The sequence below is a fragment of the Capricornis sumatraensis genome, chromosome 22 (assembly GCF_032405125.1).
Source record: "Capricornis sumatraensis isolate serow.1 chromosome 22, serow.2, whole genome shotgun sequence".
Taxonomy (NCBI): Eukaryota; Metazoa; Chordata; class Mammalia; order Artiodactyla; family Bovidae; genus Capricornis; species Capricornis sumatraensis.
In genome coordinates, this window is record NC_091090.1 from 35,567,360 (window position 1) to 35,588,266 (window position 20,907).

General features: G+C 42.4%; 4 protein-coding genes and 1 pseudogene across 4 annotated transcripts in view; 3 read left to right on the forward strand and 2 right to left on the reverse strand.

The window, feature by feature from the left end:
• Positions 1 to 20,907, forward strand: part of SLC17A1 (solute carrier family 17 member 1) — a 144,810-nt gene that overhangs the window by 100,443 nt on the left and 23,460 nt on the right. The window lies entirely within an intron of this gene.
• Positions 10,769 to 11,163, reverse strand: LOC138069335 (histone H2A type 1-A-like). Its single transcript, XM_068960584.1, is given in 2 exon segments — positions 10,769 to 11,088; positions 11,091 to 11,163. Coding segments are annotated over 2 exon segments (393 nt in total).
• Positions 11,447 to 11,830, forward strand: LOC138069387 (histone H2B type 1-A). The gene has a single exon (XM_068960669.1). The coding sequence runs from the start codon at positions 11,447 to 11,449 to the stop codon at positions 11,828 to 11,830; it is 384 nt and encodes a 127-aa protein (XP_068816770.1).
• Positions 14,627 to 15,010, reverse strand: LOC138069428 (histone H2B type 1-A-like). The gene has a single exon (XM_068960724.1). It carries the CDS (start codon positions 15,008 to 15,010, stop codon positions 14,627 to 14,629), a length of 384 nt encoding a protein of 127 aa, XP_068816825.1.
• LOC138069247 (histone H2A type 1-A-like) lies at positions 15,394 to 15,790 on the forward strand (annotated as a pseudogene).

The window sequence follows — 20,907 nt, forward strand, 5'->3', positions numbered from 1 at the left end:
CAACTCTTAGTGACCCCATGGGCTGCAACCCACCAGGCTCCTCCGTCCATGGCATAGAGCTTCTAGCAGTCTGCTAATTGGAGAAAGGAAATGTCTCAAAACTCAGAGACTGGCACTAGGCCCCTCACCCACAGCATGCATTTTGAGATAACACTGGCACAAAGTGAGTGGGCCATAAAATGATTGACATGAATCTTGAAGAAGGGCAAGTTTCCAAGCAAATATATTCTCATAAACATAGCTTAAGGGGACATTTGCATGAGTAAAACATACTGGTTTGTGAAGTCAGTTCTGAGTCTTAGAACCACCTTGAAGACAGAGTCTAGGGTAAATACGTATTAAGACAAATATTTCCATAAGAAAAATGGAAAAACCTTAGCTCAAGGTTTGAGAACAGTTAAGTTCAGGTGGAACCAGGTGTTGTTACGGCAACACAGAATTTTAAAAGAAACCTCTTTTTAAATTTGTATAGAGAAGGGGAGAAATCTTAACACTTGTTGGTTTCCTCCTGCCACTTAAGAGAGAGATAAAAATGTTCATTTATCTCATAAAAAATGACACTTGCAGCATATTTCCTCTATTTGGAGACCCCTGCCCTCCCTGCTTGTTACACTCTCATTCCCCCTTTTTCTTTTAGGAGAATTAGGTTGCCTAGGGAAAGAGGCATCATTCTGGTTCTATAACTGCTTCTGAGCTGATAAAGGGTGTCGTCCCTAAACTGGTGAGGCAACATGTTCTCCGAACCCTCATAATCCGTCTCTGATCCAGGGGCCCCAAGTAGTAGTTGGAGGAAGCTGCTGCATTCGCAGGGGTTTGAGCAACCATTTGTAACTTAAAAGCCTTCATGCGACTAGAAACAAATCCAGCTACACAGTTACAGATGCAGGGAGCAAACAGCAAAAACAGAACGATCAGAATTAATGCAATTAGGATAGTTTTCCACTATGGGGTACTAGTTAAGGTCTCCCAAAGTGAGGCAATTGAGGCTTCAGAAGTATCCATAGCCTGAGTCATCTTGTTCATGTGTTTAGTAAAGTGAGTAACATTAGTGCTTATATTAGGTATATATGTACAGCACTGGGTATGAATAATGGCACAAGTTCCTCTTTGTGCAGCTGTCTGAATATCTAAGGCCAATCTGTTTTGTAAAACCATCTTTTTAATTTGTATTTGTTCAGCATTAAGAGCTGAAATAGCTTTCTGAGACTCTTGTAAAGCCTGTTGAGTAAAGTTAGTCGGAGCATCCGCTTGTAGTGTAACATCTGTAGTTCCCAGAGAGGGAACCAACACTGCAGCCAAATAACCATACCAGTGAGATACAGACCTTGCCCAGCAAGTTCTAAGGTGTGGTAAATTAGCAGGCTTCTCTGGAAACTCTGAAAATATGAAACCATGAGTAAAAGCTAGACCTAGGGTACACCTCTCTATCCAGCCAGGGGAAAGCCATGCCCATAGGTAAGAGCCACATATCCAGTAGGTCCCGTTTGGAGCAAGGCAGTGTGACTGAGATATCCAGTCCCAATCAGAGCCTGGCCAGGCAAAGGGAAGATCTGAACTGGGGTTGGAAAACACAAGAATGATTACATCGCATGTTTCCTTAGGCAAAAAACCCAAAGTTTCGAATCATTATAATTAAGTTGTTGGCTAACTTCTGGGGATGGCTCTCTTTGTTCCTAGCATATTGTGGTACTAGATATTAGATGTCCCTGTTCAGGAGTTAGCCTTATAACCTCATCCCATATTTGATAAACATCAGGTAAAAAGCCACCAGATCTAGACCCATTTACCTTCTTATGTGTAGCAAAATAATCATTAAACCAAGACAATGTATAATCAAAACTAAAAGTCACATTACGTCCATAGTTAAAGTATAAAGTGTTGCACCAGTCCATTTTAGGATTGTTAGATGTCATCAGATGAAGAAGAGGCATCACATATGATTGTTGTTGTCGAAGGTATTTGCAGACATGGAAAAAAGTCCTTTCCTTGAAGCGGAAATGCCCACCATGGGAAGCCTTCCACTGATGAAGAGGGGAGTGCTCCACAGACCCAGCAGTTAGACTGATCGTGGAATGCAGCATAGGAGTGAGCCCAGGACAGGAAGGCATTGTCTTGAGGATCAAACGGCAGACTCAGGATTTTTGGAGTCAGCAGAAGCAGGCTCACACAGATTCTCAGGCCCATCTAAAAAGTACAAAGTCAGAGCATAGAAAGTAAAGACATAAAAAGATGTCGCTTAGTTCTGGTCAGGGTGCCACCTGTTAACTCAAGTGTGATGTACCCACGAATCAATTCCTGGCACTTTGACAGCTGTGGGAGAAGAAAGAATAACCTGGTAAGGTTCTTCCCAGAGGGGCTCAAGGGATTGGCCCCCAGATCCCAATGTTTTTATCAGGACCTTGGTTCTTGGCTCAAATAGAGGCTGCTTGACTCAGAGGCTGGGTCAGGAGTCACCTCCTGGAGTCCTGTTAATGCCTGTTGAAAAACTGAGAGCTGCGTTACATAATTAGTTAATTCCGAGGCTTCAGGGTCTATAACAATGTCTGTGTGTAAGAAGGGCCTTCCATAAATACATTCAAAGGGGGACAGTCCCTCATTGTGGGGGGCAGTTCTAGCCCTGATTAAAGCTATGGGTAGAATTTTAATCCAGTTGTTCTGCATCTCTTGAGTTAATCTGCACAGTCATTATCTTTTTTTCAAACTTTCCTGAGTTTGGGGGTCTCCAGGAACAGTGTAAGTAATATTCTATTCCTAGAGATTTTGACACCCCTTGAGTTACAGCAGCTTTAAAGGCGGAGCCATTGTCACTCTGAAGGCTCCATGGCAGCCCAAACCTGGGAATAATTTCATGGATTAAAATTCTTGTAACCTCCTTAACCTGTTCACATGACAGGGAAAAGTCTGAATCCATTCAGTAAAAGTATCCACCCAAACTTTTAAGCAAGAATGTCCACTTGCTTTTGGCATATGAGTAAAATCAATTTCCCAGTCCTCTCCAGGATATTTTCTACTTTGTTGGAACCCAGATTTTGCTAGCTTTTCAGTCTTTGGGTTATTTTTCTGACAAACCTCACATCTTTTGATAATTTTCTTTAAAGTTTTTGTTATGTTTTTACCTTCAAACAAATGACAAGCCATCTGGTAAGTACTCTCAACACCTAAATGAAAGCTCTGGTGCAAACCCTTAAGAATTTTCCGTTGAGCATTTTCAGGAATTAGTAATCATCCATCCTCAGACTGTAACCATCCTTTATTAGTAATCTTTGCTCCTCTTTTCTCATATCTTTCTAATTCTTCCTCAGTATATTGTGGCTTTTCCTGTTCCACAGGTCCTGTCCAGATCAAAGCCATCTGCAGTGAATGGGGTTTCGTAAAGTGCCCCTTTTCTGGCTTGACAGCCAGCCAGTTACTTCTTTAGGACAATATATAGCAGTTAAAAGCAGTTAAAAGTCTCTCAGTCTCTCTGAAATGCTTAATAGGTTCTCCAGTTGCCATTTTAAACTTTCTTTCCATATTGCAGCTTGAGCATGTAAAGTCAAATAAGCGTACTTAGAATCAGTGTAGATATTTACTCACTGCCCTTTGCTTAACTCTAGAGCTCAGGTAAGAGCCACAAGCTCCACTAACTGAGCACTCATTCCCTGGGGGAGAGATTTTGCTACTAAAACCTGTTCAACCATCACCACAGGGTAACCTGCTTTACGCTTCCTTTCCCGAACAAAAGAACTGCCATCTGTAAATATTTCCATGTCAGGATTGTCTAATGGGGTATCCATCAGATCTTCCCAAGCTGCATAGTTTAAAGTTAGAAATTGAGAACAATCATGATCAGGTGTTTTGTTTTCCTTCTCAGGAAGGAAAGTGGCAGGATTTAAGTTTCTACAAACTTTAAGCTAAGTTATTGATCCTTCTAACAACAATGACTGATATTTAAGAAGCCAACTGTCTGTCATCCAAGTATTAACCTTAGAGTTTAAGAATACACTCCTATAGGCTGCTGGTGAGGCTTTCGGGGTTGTGTCAAAACTCCCAAGGCCATACCTTTTCTTTCAGCAACAAACAAATTAAATTCTGACCCTGTGGGCAAGCTCAAAGAAGGAGCTTGCAGGAGAGCAGTCTGAAGAGCCTTAAAAGCCTTTTGAGTCTCTGGGGATCAAACCAGCTTGTCAGTTTGGGCCTGCTGAGTTTCATTCATAAATTTATATAAAGGCGAGGCAAGTTCCCCATAACCCGGACTCCAAATGCAGCAGTAGCCTGTGATTCCTAAAAGTCCTCTCAATTGTCTTAAAGTCATAGGTAGGGGATCATTTAGTATAGGTGTAATTCTCAGGACCTATGGCCCTAGTCCCTTCTAATATGATTAGGCCCAGATATTTAACAGATTGTTGACAGAGCTGAGCCTTTTCCCTTGATGCCCTATAACTGCAGCATGCCAGAAAGTTTAAGAAATCTTCTGAGGCTTGTGAGCAAACTTCCTCTGTCTCAGCACAGAGCAGAATATCATCTCCATATTGTAGCACCACTGCCTCAGAGCTATTAAAGTTTTGTAGATGCCCTGACAAACTTTGCCCAAACAGGTGGGAACTGTCATGAAATCCCTAGGGCAAAACTGTCCAGGTTAACTGAGAGGCTGGCTGAGTAGGGTCTTCAAAGGCAAATAGAAATTAACTTTCCTCTGCTAAAGGCACTGAATAGAAGGCGTCTTTTAAATCAATTACTGAGAAATATTTGGCTCACTCAGGAATTTCAGACAATAGAGTGTAAGGATTAGGCACCACGGGGTGTAAAGGAACTACAGCCTCATTTATTATACGTAAATCTTAAACTAGTCTCCATTTATCATTTGATTTCTTTATACCCAAAATAGGAGTGTTGCATGGACTGTTATGGGGATTTAATAGTCCCTGCTCCTTTAAATTCCCAGTGAGGGGTTTTAACCCTTCCTTAACCTCAGGTTTCAGTGGATACTGCTTTTTATGGGGAAATACACGTGGGTCTTTGAGCTTGACAGCTACAGGAATAGCATTTTGTGCTCAACCCGCAGATTTTCCATCAGCCCACACTCTAGATTTACATTGTGTTCAATTAACATAAGAGAAAGGGAGGGCTCCATATTCATGAAAACAGAGGCATGGACCTTGCTCAATATATCCCTCACCAAAAGGGGTGAGAGAGACTCCAGGACGATCAGAAATTCTTGTGAAAATAGCTCAGAGTCCCAGTTGCAGCTTACAGGATGACTGAAATAAAAACGTTTAGGTAGTCTAGCCCCATTACAGAAGCGAATAAGGGAGAAAGTGGGCCAGGGGCTTCAGTAAGCAGAGTAGGTTGCCCCAGTGTCCAAAAGGAAATCAATGGATTGGCCCCCCACAGTTATTAATACCAGGGGTTCCTCAGGTGTAATTAGGCCAGGAGCTTGTGTGGGGACCCCCGGGCACCTTCAGTCCTGATTGTCTTGAAATTCTAACCCCTGAAACCTACACCTCTGGGGGCAGTCTTTCCTCCAGTGTGGTCCCTTGCAGACCAGACATGGAGCCAGGGGTGGCTTAGATGCCTGAGGCCACCCTTTCCACAGTACTCCTTTCCACAGTAATAGCAAACCCATCCCTTTTCACCTGGGTCCCTCTGGGCATTTTTCTCAGGCTGTTTAAAAACGGTTCTAACAGCCATTACAAGGGCTTCCCCTGTTCCTTTGTTTTTCTCTGCCTTTCTTTCTTTTCCTTATATTCCCTACCATCATAGACTGTATGAGCCAGTTGCAACAGATGATCTAAAGACTGATTTGGTCCATACACCTGTTTTAATAGCTTATGGTGGATATCTGGAGCCGACTGAGAAATCTATCTTTTAACATCACTCTTCCCTCTTCACTTTTGGGATCAATCTCAGTGAATCTGTGAAGGGCTTCCCTCAGTTTATCTAGGGATTTACCAGAAGCTTCCTTCTCTTCCTGTTTTATGTTTGCCAATTTGGCATAGTTTAAAGTCTTAGCATGTGCTTGCCTGAGTCCTTCAAGAACATATCTGACAAAGTGACCCTGATCCCATCTTCCTTCAGCTGTGTTTTAGTCCCAATCTAGGTCTATAGTTGGGACTGCCTGATTCCCAGTGGGGAGGGCAGCTATCTCGTCTTCCTTCTTTGCTACTGATTCATTACCGAGCCATTCATCTCCATAGGCAACCACTTTCCCCAAAACTTGAGTTTTTGAGTTGGAAGCTGGCAATTATCCCAGGATATACATCACATCTTTCCAAGTAAGGTCATAAAGCAGAGTAACACCCTTAAAAGCTCTAATATATTTTTCTGGGTCCTCTAAATAATCTCCCAGATCCTCCTTGATTCTTTGTATTTCTTGGTAAAAAAAAAAAAGGGTTTATTAGCTCTCACAGATTGATTATTTCTCCTGGTGGGTGCTTCATGAAGAGGCTGTTCCTCAACCTTTCAGGCTGCTCTGCACGTATGATCCCAGAGATAGATTGGAGAAACCTGCTTTTCTTTATCTATTTGTCTCCTGTCCTCCATCTCATCCTGTATTTCATCCTTAGTTTTTGCTGTCCAAGCTTCTCTTACTTCGATTGTCTGAACTTCCATTGAAATCATGGTAGTCTGAGATTGTTCTGAGACAGGGGTTGTTTGGACCTCTACCTGGGCAGTTTGAATCTCAGTTTGGGTTTTTACCAAGACCAAGGCAACCCTTCCTGGAGGGAGGTGGGGTGGGCGGTGGTTTCCTGACTTTCAGTTTAATCAGTTTGGAGTCCTGGGTACGGGTACAAAGTAGGAGGACAGGAGGGAGCTGAACGTTTCATACCCAAATCTATACCCTTAGGACATAAGTCTGGCATGTCTCGCAGAGAGAAAAAGGGCAACACATATGCTACTTTAACTCATTTCCCTGGTTTTCTGCAGAACCAGTCTAGCTACTGTTCGCCATCCTCCAGTGGATACTGTGGCCATGCAGTATCACATAGGAAGATCAGGCATGTCTTTAAGCCCTGGGGATCAAATCTATCCCAGCTTTTCAGGGTACAGTTCAAAGGAGTGACGCTGGAATTGTTAGCTCCTATCTGTAAGAGAGGGGAAAAAAGCAACCAGTGCCCTCTTTCTACTGTAGGCATCCCTCCTTGCTCTAGATGGGGGTGTAGACAGACTTTACACTGAAGCTTTTGAGAGGGTAACAGGCAGGAAGGTCAGGGGTCTCCAAACAGAGGAAGTAGACTGCAAGTGTCAGACATTTTTTATCTCTCTCTTAAGCAGCAGGAGGAAACAAACAAGTGTTAAGATTTTTTCCCCTTCTCTATATGAATTTAAAAAAAGGTTTCCTTTAAAATTCTGTGCTGCCATAATGACACCTGGTTCCACCTGAACTTAACTTTTCTCAAACCTTGAGCTAACCAATGCATTTTTCTTACGGAAATATTTGTCTTAAGCTATGTTAGTGAACTATGTATTTACCCTAGACTCTATCTTCAAGATGGTTCTGCCTAAGACTCAGAACTGACTTGACAAAGCAGTGTGTTTTACTCATGCAAATATTCTCTTAAGCTATGTTAATGAGAATATATTTGCTTAGAAACCTGCCTTTCTTCAAGATTCATGTCAATCATTTTATGGCCCAGGACAGCTCACTTTGTGCCAATGTTATCTCAAAATGCATGCTGTGGGTGAGGGGCCTAGTGCCAGTCTCTGAGTTTTGAGACATTTCCTTTCTCCAATTAGCAGACTTCTAGTAGCTATATTTCGGTGTTGACCATCTGGTGATGTCCATGTGTAGAGTCTTCTCTTGTGTTGTTGGAAGAGGGTGTTTGCTATGACCAGTGCATTCTCTTGGCAAAACTCTATTAGCTTTTGCCCTGCTTCATTCTGTATTCCAAGGCCAAATTTGCCTGTTACCCCAGGTGTTTCTTGACTTCCTACTTTTGCATTCCAGTCCCCTATAATGAAAAGGACATCTTTTTTGGGTGTTAGTTCTAAAAAGTCTTGGAGGTCTTCATAGAACCATTCAACTTCAGCTTCTTCAGCATTACTGGTTGGGGCATAGACTTGGATTACTGTAATACTGAATGATTTGCCTTGGAAACAAACAGAGATCATTCTGTCATTTTTGAGATTGCATCCAAGTACTGCATTTCAGATTCTTTTGTTGACCATGGTGGCTACTCCATTTCTTCTGAGGGATTCCTGCCTGCAGTAGTAGATATAATGGTCATCTGAGTTACATTCACCCAAAATTCTGAAAGAGATGGGAATACCAGACCACCTGAAAGATATTTCAAATCCTGAAAGATGATGCTGTGAAAGTGCTGCACTCAATATGCCAGCAAATTTGGAAAACTCAGCAGTGGCCACAGGACTGGAAAAGGTCAGTTTTCATTCCAATCCCAAAGAAACGCAATGCCAAAGAATGCTCAAACTACTGCACAATTGCACCCATCTCACACGCTAGTAGAGTAATGCTCAAAATTCTCCAAGCCAGGTTTCAGCAGTACATGAACCGTGAACTTCCTGATGTTTAAGCTGGTTTTAGAAAAGGCAGAGGAACCAGAAATCAAATTGCCGACATCTGCTGGATCATGGAAAAAGCAAGAGAGTTCCAGAAAAACATCTATTTCTGCTTTATTGACTATGCAAAGCCTTTGACTGTGTGGATCACAATAAACTGTGGAAAATAAAGAGATGGGCATACCAGACCACCTGACCTCCCTCTTGAGAAACCTGTATGCAGGTCAGGAAGCAACAGTTAGAACTGGACATGGAACAACAGACTGGTTCCAAATAGGAAAAGGAGTACATCAAGGCTGTATATTGTCACCCTGCTTATTTAACTTATATGCAGAGTACATCATGAGAAATGCTGGGCTGGAAGAAGCACAAGCTGGAATCAAGATTGCCGGGAGAAATATCAATAACCTCAGATATGCAGATGATACCACCCTTATGGCAGAAAGTGAAGAGGAACTAAAAAGCCTCTTGATGAAAGTGAAAGAGGAGAGGGAAAAAGTTGGCTTAAAGCTCAACATTCAGAAAACGAAGATCATGGCATCCGGTCCCATCACTTCATGGGAAATAGATGGGGAAACAGTGGAAACAGTATCAGACTTTATTTTGGGGGGCTCCAAAATCACTGCAGATGGTGACTGCAGCCATGAAACTGAAAAACGCTTACTCCTTGGAAGAAAAGTTATGCCCAACCTAGACAGCGTATTGAAAAGCAGAGACGTTACTTTGCCAACAAAGGTCCGTCTAGTCAAGGCTATGGTTTTTCCAGTAGTCATGTATGGATGTGAGAGTTTGACTATGTAGAAGGCTGAGCACCAAAGAACTGATGCTTTTGAACTGTGGTGTTGGAGAAGACTCTTGAGAGTCCCTCGGACTGCAAGGAGGTCCAACCAGTCCATTCTAAAGGAGATTAACCCTGGGATTTCTTTGGAAGGACTGATGCTAAAGCTGAAACTCCAGTACTCTGGCCACCTCATGCGAAGAGTTGACTCATTGGAAAAGACTTTGATGCTGGGAGAGATTGGGGGCAGGAGGAGAAAGGGACGACAGAGGATGAGATGGCTGGATGGCATCACTGACTCGAAGGACATGAGTTTGGGTGAACTCCGGGAGTTGGTGATGGACAGGGAGGCCTGGCGTGCTGCAATTCATGGGGTCGCAAAGAGTCAGACATGACTGAGTGACTGAACTGAACTAATGTATAAAAAAGGGCTAACTTTGTTAACTTGAGCTATCTGGTTTTCTTTAATAATTTTTAATGTTCAGATTACATGCTCTTTGTTGCAAAACTTCTATATAACCTGGCTCCTCCCCTCATCTCCCTGGAGCAGTTCTCTCAGGGTTACTTGAGATGCTGTCCCCAGGGCCTGAAGTCCTAAAAAGTCCTGCCAGATAAAACATAACTCTCAACTTTTAGGTTTCAAATATTTCTTAAGTTGACAGATGCTTTCAATTCCATACAAGAATTTTGAATTTGGCTGCTTTCCTGTTTGTCAGTTGTCTCTGTGGGTGTTCACTCATATGCAGCGCTACAGATCAATAAAATATTTTGCTTCACTTTCAGTGGTTAAATCTGTTGAATTCAGTGCCTACTGTTTCTGAATAATTGGTGGTAGAAAGCTGTTTTGTCATATTACTTACCAAGTGTAATATCAATATATACTAATACGTTAAGAAATCAACCTATTTACTGTTTTTCATGTAAAATTACCTGTCAAATAGTTATGTCTCGTTTTTTGGCTTGACATGTCCACAGCTTTCAGGATATAGAATCATCCTAGAACTCTTGGCAGTCCCTTACTAGAAGGCGTTTGAGAGAAAAAGCTGCCGTGATGCATGTTGGTTTGCCAGTTGCTTGGCTGACATTCTCTCCAAACATAAAAAGTTGAGCTAAAATTTGCTCTTTTCCCCAAGGAGAATGGACTCTAACCCGCCCACTACCCTAACTCCCCCAACATCCCCCCCTCAACACCTCCCCCACTCCCCACCCGCTAGGAGCCTCCTCTGTCTACTCCCAAAAATACAAAAATATTCACTCAAGATCACGAGTTTTGTCAAAATCGTGGTACATTTACTGCTTCAGAGGTTGTGGGCAAGTTCTTTTTTATTGCTAGCCGATCAGTTACTTGCTTTGGATTTTTCTTTTATAAACCTAAGCTCTTTCTCAGAAATTGTAAGTGGCTCTAAAAAGAGCCTTTGGTTTCAATTTGGTACTTTTCCAACTCTCTTCAGACGTTCAGGTCGTTTGCTTAGCTTTACAACTTCGGAGGTTTTACTTGCACTGGACCTTGTGGTGGTGACTCTCAGTCTTCTTGGGCAGCAGCACAGCCTGGATGTTGGGCAGGACACCGCCCTGCATGATGGTCACACCGCCAGGCAGCTTGTTGAGCTCCTCATCATTACGGATAGCTAATTGCAGGTGACGCGAGATGATGCGTGTCGTCTTGTTGTCTCTGGCCGCATTGCCCGCCAGGTCCAGGATCTCAGCCGTCAGGTACTCCAGCACCGCCGCCAGGTACACGGGTGCACCAGCCCCAGCACGTTCTGCGTAGTTGCCCTTTCGGAGCAGGCAGTGGACTCGGCCCACAGGAACTGCAGGCCTGCTCTGGATGACCGGGTTTTGGCCTTAACACGTACTTTACCACCCTGCTTTCCACGACCAGACATAGCTAATGATGCAGACCTGTTATAACGGAAAATGTTACCGTTAGGGCACGTGCGGGGGGGTCTGTTTATGGTCTCAGGTAGGTTGCGATTCGCTATCTGATTGGCTGATACTCTTGTATCACATCAGAGTACGTTACTGGAGTCACTTCATTTACATACACATACCCATTATCCAATCAGATGTGAGCTGCCCAACAGGGCTTCTGAGCGCCGTACCTATAAATACCACAGTTGGCGTTGAGTCAGTGCTAGTCTTTTGCCATCTAGGAGTTGTGCGTCTACCATGCCAGAGCTGACTTCAAAGGGCACTACCATTTCTAAAAAAGGCTTCAAGAAAGCTGTAACTAAAACCCAGAAGAAGGAAGGGAAAAAGCGGAAGAGATGTCGAAAAGAGAGCTATTCAATTTACATCTACAAGGTGCTGAAGCAAGTTCACCCAGATACCGGCATCTCTTCAAAGGCCATGAGCATCATGAATTCGTTTGTCAGCGACATTTTTGAGCGCATCGCAGGCGAGGCGTCGCGCCTGGCACATTATAACAAGCGATCCACTATCACGTCCAGGGAAATCCAAACGGCTGTACGCCTGCTGCTGCCTGGGGAGCTGGCCAAGCACGCGGTGTCTGAGGGCACCAAGGCTGTCACCAAGTACACCAGCTCAAAGTAAAGTTTCGGCCATCAGACGACCTTTGTAAACCCAAAGGCTCTTTTAAGAGCCACTTAAGTTTCTAAAGGGCTGTAGGCTTTTTGTTTGGCTGGTTAATATATGCGGACAGGCTCTATCACTAGAATGAAAAATGATTAACATCCGTTTTTTTTCACTCCCCATCTGTAATATGGTTAAGCAGGTAATTTGATACTCACATGTGACTAGTAGTAAGTGAAGTCTCTGATCTCAAGACATTTCAAAGAAGGGAGCTCTCAAAATGTGTTTTCAGGGAGGTTTTATGGTTGAGTGCCATGAGGAACATGGCTTGACCTTCTCTCCTATGTCTATTTCAAGTTTGTTTTAAATAAGGTGTTAGTGAAAGGGACCTGAAAACTGGAAAGATTAAGATAGTAGCCACGTCTGACATGGGAGCATTAAGGCTATTTTGCTGCTTTGCATTTTCTGCATTGTGTGAAAATTCTGGATTAGGCCAGATGCCCTACAGCTGCTGAAATTTCAAGTTCCTGAATTTCTTGGTCTGGTGATGTCATCTGGATAATATTAAAATTAATATTTTATTGTTTGTATTTGGAATTTTGTTTTAAGAGGATGTATATAGGATCAGGAAGATCACCTGGAGAAGGGAAAGGATACCCACTCCAGTATTCTGGCCTAGAGAATTCCAAGGACTGTATAGTCCACGGGGTCACGAAGAGTAGGACATGACTGAGCGACTTTCATTGTCACTTTCATTAGGATCAACTAGACTTCCACAGAAAATACTACAATAAAAGCTAAGACAGATGACATAGAAATCAGATGGCAGAATTCTGCCAACAATACAGTTGGGATCAGATAACTGAATCTTCATTAGCTGTTAGACTAATGATTTTAAGATTCTTTCATGGAGAAAGCCAGTTCTGCAGCCACAGAATACTGGAGTTACTGGGGTATCCCACTCAATTCATGCAAGTGTATCTGCTCTTGACATGCATCTTGATCATCACATTTTTTTTTCCACTGAATTTCTCTCATTACTTCTGCTATCAGTACTCTAGTGTAATTTTGAAGAATTTGTAATGGATCAAATGATAACCTCTTCAGAATGAATTTCTCATTAGGAAAGTCCACTTATTAGCTTCCTAGGGCAGCTACAACAAGTTGCCAAAAACTGGTTGATGTAAAACAAGTATATTCTTTCACTGTTTTTTGAAGGCCAAGAAGCCCAGTATCAGTGCCAGTAGGGCTGGTTCTTTGTGGAGGCACTGAAGGAGAGTCTGTTCTATTTATATGTCTCTTACCTGGCCTCTGTTGGCAGCTGACAGTCCTTGGTGTTCCTTGGCTTGAAGCTGCACCACTCCAACCTCTGCCTGCCTCAGTTTTCATATGGTCCTCTACTTTGCAGCTCTGATGCCCCTCTCCCTTCTCTCATAAGGATACCCTAAATTTTACCAGGATGATCTCAAAATTCTTAACTATACCCTATTTCCAAACAAAGCTCACATTTAGGTATCAGAGGTTAAGATTTGGACGTATCTTCTTGCAGGACATAGTTCAGCCTATTACACTTCACATATTACCAAACAGATCTTAAGGTTTAGTTAGCTTAACCTTGACTCACAAAATTTACATCATACTATCTGGATAGAAGTATTATAGAGTAAATTAAAGAGAATACAAAGCCTTCCTTAGGCACAGAATTATCTCGCTCATTCATAGTCAACTGAAATGACCTTGTGTGTTTATGTCTGCCTCACTAAACTACAATGGAAACAATGAGAGTAAAGACCTCCTCTCTTTCTTACACACACACACATGCACACACACAATTAGTGAATGTTTGAAGACCGAAGAAAAGGGAAACACAAATTTTAAATTGGAAAACAAACAACAAAATTCATAGTCACGCGTCAGTGACTTGCCCTGAAGTTATCAATGTCGGCCTCCCAGAACCATGCAGTTTCCTAGTCAATTTTGGGTAGCCAGGTTGTTGGATTACAATATAGGTGATGGCAGTATTCCCACATTCCAGGGGTAATAGGCACTGAACAGCATACAAACCGGTGGCATTCGGGCAAAAAAAGCCTATGTGCTTACGTTTAGAGTTAGGCTGTCCCAGAGGGTCCCAACTTCCTTAGGCACCAATAGTGGAAAAAAGCTACCCTTAATGTGTTAATGTTCTGTTCCTTTTATCACACTCCTTTTCTAGATCTCTGCACAGCTTTAGGCCCTTCATAGAAAAAAAAAAATTTTTTTAAGTCATTCAGAGAAACGAAAACCCAAATAGCCTTCCTGACTCCATTATTCTGAGAAACTTTTACATTGTATACCATACGTTGTATACCATCAAGCTTTTCTGGATTTATTGGGGCCTTTTGCGGACACTCGTTACACAGTAACACCTGTGTTTAACAGAGCGTACTTACCTATCAGTCCTAGTACTCACTGAAATCTCTCAGTCCCAACTCTTTGCAACTCCATGACTGCAGCCCACCAGGCTCCTCTGTCCACGGAATTCTCCAGCCAACACTGGAGTAATTACGTACCCATTCCCTTCTCCAGGGGGTGGAACTCAAGCCTTCCCCACTGCAAGCGGAATCTTTTACCATCTGAGCCCCCAGGGAAGGCCAAGAATTCGGGAATGGGTAGCCTAGCTTTCACCAGGGGAACATTCCAGACCCACGAATCGAACCGGGGTCTTCCGCAGATCTTTACTAGCTAGCTACCATAAAGTGAGCCCACAGCTTTTTCAAGTGTGTTAAGTGGCTCTGAAAAGAGCCTTGGGGTTGTTAAAAACTGGTTACTTTCACAAGCTTATTTGGAGCTCGTGTACTTGGTAACAGCCTTGGTGCCCTCAGACACGGCGTGCTTAGCCAATTCCCCAGGCAGCAGCAGGCGCACAGCTGTCTGAATCTCCCTGGATGTGATGGTTGAACGCTTGTTGTAATGCGCCAGGCGCGACGCCTCACCTGCAATACGCTCAAAGATGTCAGTGACAAAAGAATTCATAATGCTCATAGCTTTTGATGAGATGCCCGTATCTGGGTGAACTTGTTTTAAGACTTTGTAGATGTATATTGAATAGCTCTCTCTTCTGCATCTCCTGCGCTTTTTCCCTTCTTTCTTCTGAGTTTTAGGAACAGCTTTTTTGAACCCTTTCTTGGAGATAGCTGCACCCTTTGAAAACACCTCCGGCATGGCTAGTGTCAGCAGCTCTTCAGTGTTATCAGTTCTTTTCAGTGTTAGCAACTCTTCACTATTCAAACGACCTTATTATAATATGAACAGCTAGCAGTAAAATAAGCTAACTCTAGTGTACGCCGAATAATCAAAGATGCTTCAGGGGTGGAAAGAGTGGTATTTATAGGCAAGGCGCTGAAGTGACGTGTCAAGAGGCCAACGTCTGATTGGATATCTGGGAGTGTCGTGTATGCAAATGAGGTGATTTGCTTGATCTTTGCTGATTGGCTAGACGGCCATCAGCCAATCAGAAAGCAAAGTACAACCTACCATCAGGCTATAAATAGGTCCAGTAGATTTATTCTGTTTTTGAATGTGTATCACTATTTTGTTGGGAAATTATGTTGGGTCGCGGGAAGCAAGGCGGCAAGGCCCGTGCTAAGGCAAAAAGTCGCTTTTCCAGAGCAGGTTTGCAGTTTCCGGTAGGCAGGATCTATCACCTGCTCCGCAAGGGCAGCGATGTCGAGCGCTTTGGGGCAGGTGCGCCAGTATACTTGGCAGCGGTGTTGGAGTACTTAATGGCTGAGATCTTAGAATTAGCAGGTAATGCATCACGTGACAACAAGAAGACCCGCCTCATTCCTCGCCATTTGCAGCTGGCCATCCGTAGTGATGAGGAGCTCTACAAGCTGCTGGGGGGTGTGACTATTACTCAGGCTGGCGTCCTGCCCAAAATCCAGCCTGTGCTCCTACCCAAAAAAAACCGAGAGCCACCATCACAAAGTACAGAGCAAGTAGTCATAGTGCGGAATGCCAGTGAGCAATCCAAGTATCTAGTGAAAGGACAGCAACCAAAGGCTCTTTTCAAAGCCATTCAAATATATCAGAGGGCTGTGACCTAGACTGGGCCTCTAAATTGCAGTTTTCCAGCAATAGGCTGCCAAAAATCTCCAGTAATCACAACTTCTGTACTACGAAAGTATTTGAATGTTGATTCTAACACCTGAGGTTTCTAGAAGCTGTTTGCTTGTGGGCCCTCAAGATGCTTATCAGGTGAAGAGCAAAGCTTCATTCAAATACCCTCTTTATGGCTCATTTTGGTGAGTATTTGACAATCTCTGACTTAACACATGCTGAGAAAATGTTTTAAAATGTAATGTCCATCAAAAACCTTAATAGCATATGTGGGGGAAAGAGGGATACTAGTATCTCTAGAAGTAGAAATATATCACATAATGTGTCACTGAAATTATTACGGAGTTTTGGTCAGATTTTTTAAAAGATTTAGCCTCTGCAAAACAGTGACTTCACTTGATCTGTGTTATAAACACCAAGAAAAATTGGAAAGCAAATGAACGATTGTCAGACTTACAGAAGATTCAGCAGTTTGCCCTATTTCAAGGAGAAAGAGTCACTGGTTATTTTTTTGTAAGTCATTTTAGACACTTAGCTACACGTAAGACAGAGACAGGTACAAAGAAGAGTATAGAGTTCTGTAAGAAAAGATGAAAGTAAACTTCCATATGTTGAGGGACAATCAAGTTATGAAAAAGCCTATCAGGTCTTGAAATAATGTACGTAGATAAGACATGCGATTGAGAAGGGCACAAAAGGAAGGAAATTTTTTGAAAACTGAAAAGGAAAAAGGAAATTCATACAGATACATTGAACAAAACTAGATTATGTTTAGAACATGGTATTAAAAACTTTAAAATGTGAAATCTTAAAATCCAAGAATGCTGATGTGATTGGCTAAATGAGGGATATTTGAAGATTTTCCAAAACAAGAATTCCAAATAAAATAGATGGTCCTCCATCAAGCAGCTGGAACTTAACTCCCCAGACTTAAAGTGGAGCATGCAAAAGCCAGGGAGAATGCAGTGACTTCAGAAACCTGGAGCACTGCCTCAGATGATGAGTGTTAACGTAAGTGGCAAACCACGTTGTTTGCATGTGCCCTTAATACGATGTGTTGAGAAGCCCAATTCACTCATCTACTCTTCCAACAACCCATAATCTCAGTCTAAACATAAGAAAAGCATCAGACAAATCCAAATTGAGGAACATTCTTTAGAATATGAGTCCTCAATATTACCAGGGTCATCAAACACAAGGAAATTCTGAGAAACTGTCAGCCCAGAGCAGTTAAGGAGACATTATAAGTAAATGCCATATAAAACAACCTGGGGCTTAATCAGCACATAATTTATAGTCAGCATCGGTCCCTATTCAAGGTTCCTTCACATCCACAGATGCAAAGACAGACTGCATAGCACTGTAATGTTTACTATTGAAAAGTATCTCCATACAAATTCAAACTCAAGTTGCGCAAGAGTCAACTCTATTTTGTATTGGATCCTGGGACAGAAAAACGCTGGGCTGAAAGAAGCACAAGCTGGAATCAAGATTGCCAGGAGAAATATCAATAACCTCAGATATGCAGATGACACCACCCTTAGGGCAGAAAGTGAAGAGGAACTAAAAAGCCTCTTGATGAAAGTGAAAGAGGAGAGTGAAAAAGTTGGCTTAAAGCTCAACTTTCAGGAAATGAAGATCATGGCATCCTGTCCCATCACTTCATGGGAAATAGGTGGGGAAACAGTGGAAACAGTGTCAGACTTTATTTTGGGGGCTCCAAAATCACTGCAGAGGGTGATTGCAGCCATGAAATTAAAAGACGCTTACTCCTTGAAAGAAAAGTTATGACCAACCCAGATAGCATACTGAAAACCAGAGACATTACTTTGCCAACAAAGGGTCCGTCTAGTCAAGGCTATGGTTTTTCCAGTGGTCATGTATGGATGTGATAGTTGGACTGTGAAGACAGCTGAACGCCAAAGAATTGATGCTTTTGAACTGTGGTGTTGGAGAAGACTCTTGAGAGTCCCTTGGACTGCAAGGAGGTCCAACCAGTTCATTCTGAAGGAGATCAGCCCTGGTTGTTCTTTGGAAGGAATGATGCTAAAGCTGAAACTCCAGTAATTTGGCCACCTCATGCAAAGAGTTGACTCATTGGAAAAGACTCTGATGCTGGGAGGGATTGGGGGCAGGAGGAGAAGGGGACGACAGGATGAGATGGCTGGATGGCATCACCGATTTGATGGACATGAGTCTGAGTGAACTCCGGGAGTTGGTGATGGACAGGGAGGCCTGGCGTGATTCGTGGGGTTGCAGAGTCTAACTGAGCAACTGAACTGAATGAAATCCAAACAAAATTTAGAGTTTAACTAACAGTAAAGTGCCAGTGTTGGCTCTAGTGTGTGACAAATGTTCACACACTCTCTGGAATGCTCTCTGGAATTCCCTGTAGCGGAGTCAGTCTATTGTAATGAGCTGGGCCGATGGATTCACCAGCAATGTGCTCAAAAGTCAAAAACAAGTTCAGTATTCACATAGAGATCCCAGTGTTGGGGTGAACCTGCTTTAAAACCTACCTTGTGGACCTTAAGTGTAATAGCACTGTCTGAGACATCTCTGGTGCTTCTTGCCTTTCTTTTCATCTTAATGGCGGCTACTTGGAGCCTTTCTTGGCCATGACAGCAAACTTTGGGAAAGATTGGGAATAGGAGACACAGCCATCAGCTACCTTGAGAAAAGAAAAATAGCAGGTTGCAAAGCCACAGAGCTTATTTCTATACTGTGTATTCAAATAAGGCATCGAATAAACTCAGTTTCTAATTGGAATAAAAGCAAGAGGCAAATAAATGCAAATAAGATGTGCTGTGCTGTGCTGAGTTGCTCAGTTATGTCCAACTGTTTGCGGCCCCGTGGATTGTAGCCTGCTAGCCTCCTCTTTCCATGAAATTCTCCAGATAAGAATACTGGAGTGGGTAGCCATTCCCTTCTCCAGGGCATTTTCCCAACTCATAGATCAAACCCAGGTCTCCACACTGGAGGTGGATTCTTTACTGTGGGAACTACCAGAGAAACCACAAATAAGGTATCTCAGATCAACTCTGATTGGACAGCACTCCTACTTATATCAGCCACTCAGAAAGCAGAAGGCTGTCACCTAGGGCCTTGCTCAAGAGCATTTGAATGGGGGTTCCTACTGTTGCTCTATTTTATCAATTTCAGTCTCAGGTTCTTTTGAGAGAGACTGATTTAATCCAAGTTTAAATTTCCAAAGGAATGCATCTGGCCCGGTTTGAATTATATGTCCACTCACTGTCCATCAGTAGTAGTCAGAGGAGAATTAATCTGAAAACAATGCATTGGAATTAACACATTAATGTGTTAGGAGGATTATTTATTTTCAGTTTCCCTGATGCCGAACATACTTGTCTTTTTAAAACCCTGTCCTCTGGCCAAAAGTGGTTCTTAGCTATCATTTGAGCAAGTGAAAGTGACTCATTGCTATTCAAGTTATTCGCCTGATATAATTTCTGGTTTTTCTTTTTTTCTTTTTTTAATGGTGAGGTGAGGCATTATTTCATGTTCGGTGGGTATTTTTTTTTTTTTTTTACCTTTTTTACCTCCTGGTTTTAAAGACTACCATTATGTAAGTATTTTTTGTCAAATGGTTAAAGTTGCCTTTTGTACTTTTCAGAATCAACCTATGGGTTCTCTTTTTTCAAATGCACTTCTTAATACTTTCTTCCACTACAATGAAGTCCTATTTGAGTTACATGAAATTAAAAGGTTATATAGACTATCTGTAAACAGTGTTAATATATGTTTAAGGTGACATGTCCCTTGATTTTTTCAAATCTCTTATAGCTTTTACACATATTTAATGGGGTTTATATCCCAGTGCCCTTCTTTTTTAATTTTATTGTAGGGGCATATTAAAGGGGTCTTTTTATAATGTTTTATAACTTTTTTATAGATAGAAACTTACTGTTTTATACTGTAATTTTATATTTAGCTTTCTTATTGAATTCTGTCACTTACATTTTCTAGCTTTTTTTTTCCTTAGGGTTTTCGAGTAGGCAAGAAAATCATATAATGTCACTCCTGTAATTTTCAATAGTTAACTTTCTTGGCTAAAGAAATTGTATAATAGTCGGGAATGATGATAAATAAAAGTGGTGACTGGGGGTTTTCTCCTCTTACTGATGGTTATAATCAGAATGATCTCATATTGGTGCAGTTCTTGTATAGTTTCTCCTATTTCCTTACCACCCATCCCTCAGGCAATTTGTGTTGTTTGGCAGTGACCACTGTACATGTGGATGGTAGACTTACTGGTTCCCAGTTGGTATTTGCCCTCAGTACTGGTTTCATTACTCTAACAGGAAGTATAATTCACAGATAGAGGCTTGCTGAGTTTGACTTTGTAAGACATCAGTGCCCAGTATGGTCTCTGGAATTGGAGAGGTAAAAACCTGTGTTCTCATGGGGGAGAGTGCCCAGGTTCAGCATCAAAAGGACCTTCCTGGCCAGAGGGCAAGAGGAGACTGAAAAAAGAAGTGAGCCACTCCAGATTAATGGGTGGCCGTTTTAATAAGCAAGGGAGCTTATGTGCGAGGCTTGTGTTGTGCAGCTACAAGACAAGCCAATCCCTGCACCTGTCCACCAGAATCTTGTTTATATAGCAGTCTTAACAGGGTTCAGCCAGGAATATAGTCCAGATAGTCTTAGTAACACATTACTCTCTCAAGGCTGCATCCTTGAAGGGGCTCCTACTTCAGGGACAGTGGGTAGAATATTCATCCCAAGGACAGGGGAGGATTGAGGAGCCTCCAGTTGCCTGGGTCCGGTTCAAAGGTCAGCTGGTGTGGTCACATCCTCTTGATGACCTCCCTCAACATCTCTCAACTAAGAGTTTAGCTTAGCTGTGGGATCTAGCTCCTGCCTACCTCACTGGGCTCTTTTCTTATCAGGGTCTCCCATTGTGTTCTTATATCAATACACTTGCAGTTCCATGAATTTAATTCACTTTTTGTCTTTTGTCTTTTGTTGTATCCCCCAGC

Coding starts and splice junctions, on each gene's coding strand:
- LOC138069387 (XM_068960669.1), top strand. CDS start 11,447: ATGCCAGAGCTGACTTCAAAGGGCACTACCATTTCTAAAAAAGGCTTC.
- LOC138069428 (XM_068960724.1), bottom strand. CDS start 15,010: ATGCCGGAGGTGTTTTCAAAGGGTGCAGCTATCTCCAAGAAAGGGTTC.